The 2,644-nt window shown below is 30.9% G+C and overlaps 1 protein-coding gene across 1 annotated transcript in view; it reads right to left on the reverse strand.

Moving 5' to 3' along the window:
• Window positions 1-445: 445 nt before the first annotated feature.
• The window catches only part of LOC107448341 (astacin-like metalloprotease toxin 5), a 13,985-nt gene continuing 11,786 nt past the window's right edge, over window positions 446-2,644 (reverse strand). The window contains exon 6 of the mRNA XM_016063499.4: window positions 446-731. Coding sequence (XP_015918985.1) covers window positions 505-731 — 227 coding nt within the window. The 3' untranslated portion in view covers window positions 446-504. The remainder of the gene's footprint in view (window positions 732-2,644) is intronic.

The following is a 2,644-nucleotide window of genomic DNA, read 5'->3' on the forward strand; positions in this document are numbered from 1 at the left end:
GTAATGAACCAGAACCAATATCTTACTATTGTAGAACCGGAAACGTAACGAATTCAGCTTCATAATTAAACCAAATTGATTCCGTCTTATGAAACCCTGATTCTGGAAAAATAGAGAACGTGATATGATATCAGCTTGTAAAAAAAAGATTTTAGTGTGACACTGAATCCGAAATGATACCGAAAACTGCCTTTTTTAAACCGGTATATTTTTTACGCTGTTAAGAGACTCTGTCCAATACGGAATTAAATTATTTTCTAATTACAGGAAGTTATAGCCTTGTTATGCAAGGAATTCAGTATGATACTTAATTCGAAATGATAGCGGAACCGGTATCACACCCAAAATAATTTTTCATAAACCTTTATATATTTCACACTGCTAAGAAACTTCACCCAACTTGAAATTCAATTACAAACATCCAATATAAGAATACATAACAATGTTTTATTCTCATATGATTTTATTTTGCTTTTATAGGAAGTGTAACAAAATTAGCAATATTTAAACTTCGCACTTATACATTTTGTTGACTCTTTTTAAGTCAGATTTTGTCAGCTTCGTTTTGTAGTCGGCATCTAAAAGAGTAATCCCTTCTTGTAAAGGTACCATGGTCTCCTTACCATTTTTGGAAAATGATGTGCTGTCATAAATCATGATTGAGTGGTAATCAAACTTAGTATACAAGATTGCCTCACTTAATGGTACTAATCGAAAGTTGTGTTTTTCCTCTGTAGATAAATAAATAAACAAAATAAGTAAATAAAATAAAACAAATAAATAAAATAAATAAATAATTAATTAAAATAAAATAAAACAATTTTCAAACCAGATAAAAACTTCTTAATCGAAATATTGGCTTCGCCAATTCTAAGTTGTTACATAATTGATTATGAGAAATTTAACCCTTTGAGTACTCTCTGCTCTAAGATAAAAAGATTTCTGACGACTGATTATAACATTAATTTATTGTATTAAGACATTTCAAAATAGTTCATAATCCAAACATTATAACTAACTACTTTATGCAATCCAAAACTGATCCAAACATTTTGTATTTTCAACATAAATTGTTTATTCACCAATAGTTACATTTTAAATTGGGTTCCTCCTCACTGAGTCCCAATGTTTGAGGGGATCGAAATTAAATTACACAGTCACAATAGTTCATTCATGAGAAAAGATATTACTTAAATGTGCTCCTGCAAAATGATTCTTTTATCTTTCTTATTTAGAGTTTTCAGAAATTAAGGATTCATTTTTTTTAAACATTTCTTATCTTTTAAATACTTTTTTTTCTTCCACTTAACTAGAGATTATAATTTAGAATTTTTAGGTTTTTTATTTAATAGGTTTATATACGTACAAATACACTTGTCTGCTCCTTAGAAAATGATACTTAGGGCAGAAAAAAAAAACATATGGTCTTAACGTATTGGATCATAATCGGGAATGTTTTATCGCCTTGTTCCAACCACTCCCTACGTAACAGAAAAATGGGGACACTTAGTATTTACTCGAGTGAATTTTGAAAACACCTCGTTATGAACATGATCATAAATTGCGCGGTAGCTTGTAGAGAGAAACTGGTTGTAGATTTGAAATCCGAAACATGAAAAAATCTGGGATTTTTTCAAAAATCACATAATTCAGAAGAAATAAAATTTATGTATCTACAGAAATTCTACTAAATATGAGAATAGGTCTTTTCGTGCTAATGAGGACGGAGTCCGCAGTGAAATTTGTCCTGGGACCCGTGAAACTTTTTCTTTTAACCTTAGATGTTATCTTCTTCCTCCGCTGCACTGCAGCTTTCGTGGGCCTAGTATAGACTTAGAATTTAGGGGTCTGAGTGTTCAGCCATAACAGGTGAGGTTTCAAACAAGGAACAACAGTTCTTTTTAACCTAAATCGTGTCATCCATCAATAATTCAAATTCTTAATGAAGCTTCTCTTGAATAACAATAAAACGTATAATAAATTTCGAAAGCGGTAAGTAAATTAGGTCCCCGACCCCCCCCCAAATATGGGTATGCTGGAAAAATTTTCATCTTGTCGCCGTGACAGTCTCCCGCACAGCCGGAGGTGGACAGAGAGTATCTGCCACACGCACTGGCCGAGAGGCCCGGCGAAGCCCCTCCGTGGCATTTATTTAAAAACAGGAAAAAACATAGTACTATTTTGGCAACAGCCCGGAGGTTATCGGGCAAAAATACAAAAGTAACAAGTTCCCCTCTAGAATTAAACGTTTTATATGTATAGTTGTGATTATTCCGACTATTAACTATGAGGTTAAAGATTGATGTTTACAATAAAATATATGAAAAAATCAAGAAAAAATTTTTTTTTCTTAAGTTAAAGTTTAAAATTTGTCCAACGGACCCTTATAAATATTTGAAATTTAATAAATTTAACAATAAATTAATGACCTCCTGACCGAAAACTGGTGGTTTAAAAATTTAAAGTTTAAAATACAGGAAAAATAATAAAAAGATTGTAAGGGACAATTGATATAAAAACATTGAATAAAGGTAGCAATCACATTGAGATGCATATATATATAAGTTCAAAATGAAGATAAAACAAAGAAAAATTATAGACATATGAAAAAAAGGGGAAGAGTAAATAATTAGTAAAAAAAAAA

This window comes from Parasteatoda tepidariorum, chromosome 6, assembly GCF_043381705.1.
Source record: "Parasteatoda tepidariorum isolate YZ-2023 chromosome 6, CAS_Ptep_4.0, whole genome shotgun sequence".
Lineage (NCBI taxonomy): Eukaryota > Metazoa > Arthropoda > Arachnida > Araneae > Theridiidae > Parasteatoda > Parasteatoda tepidariorum.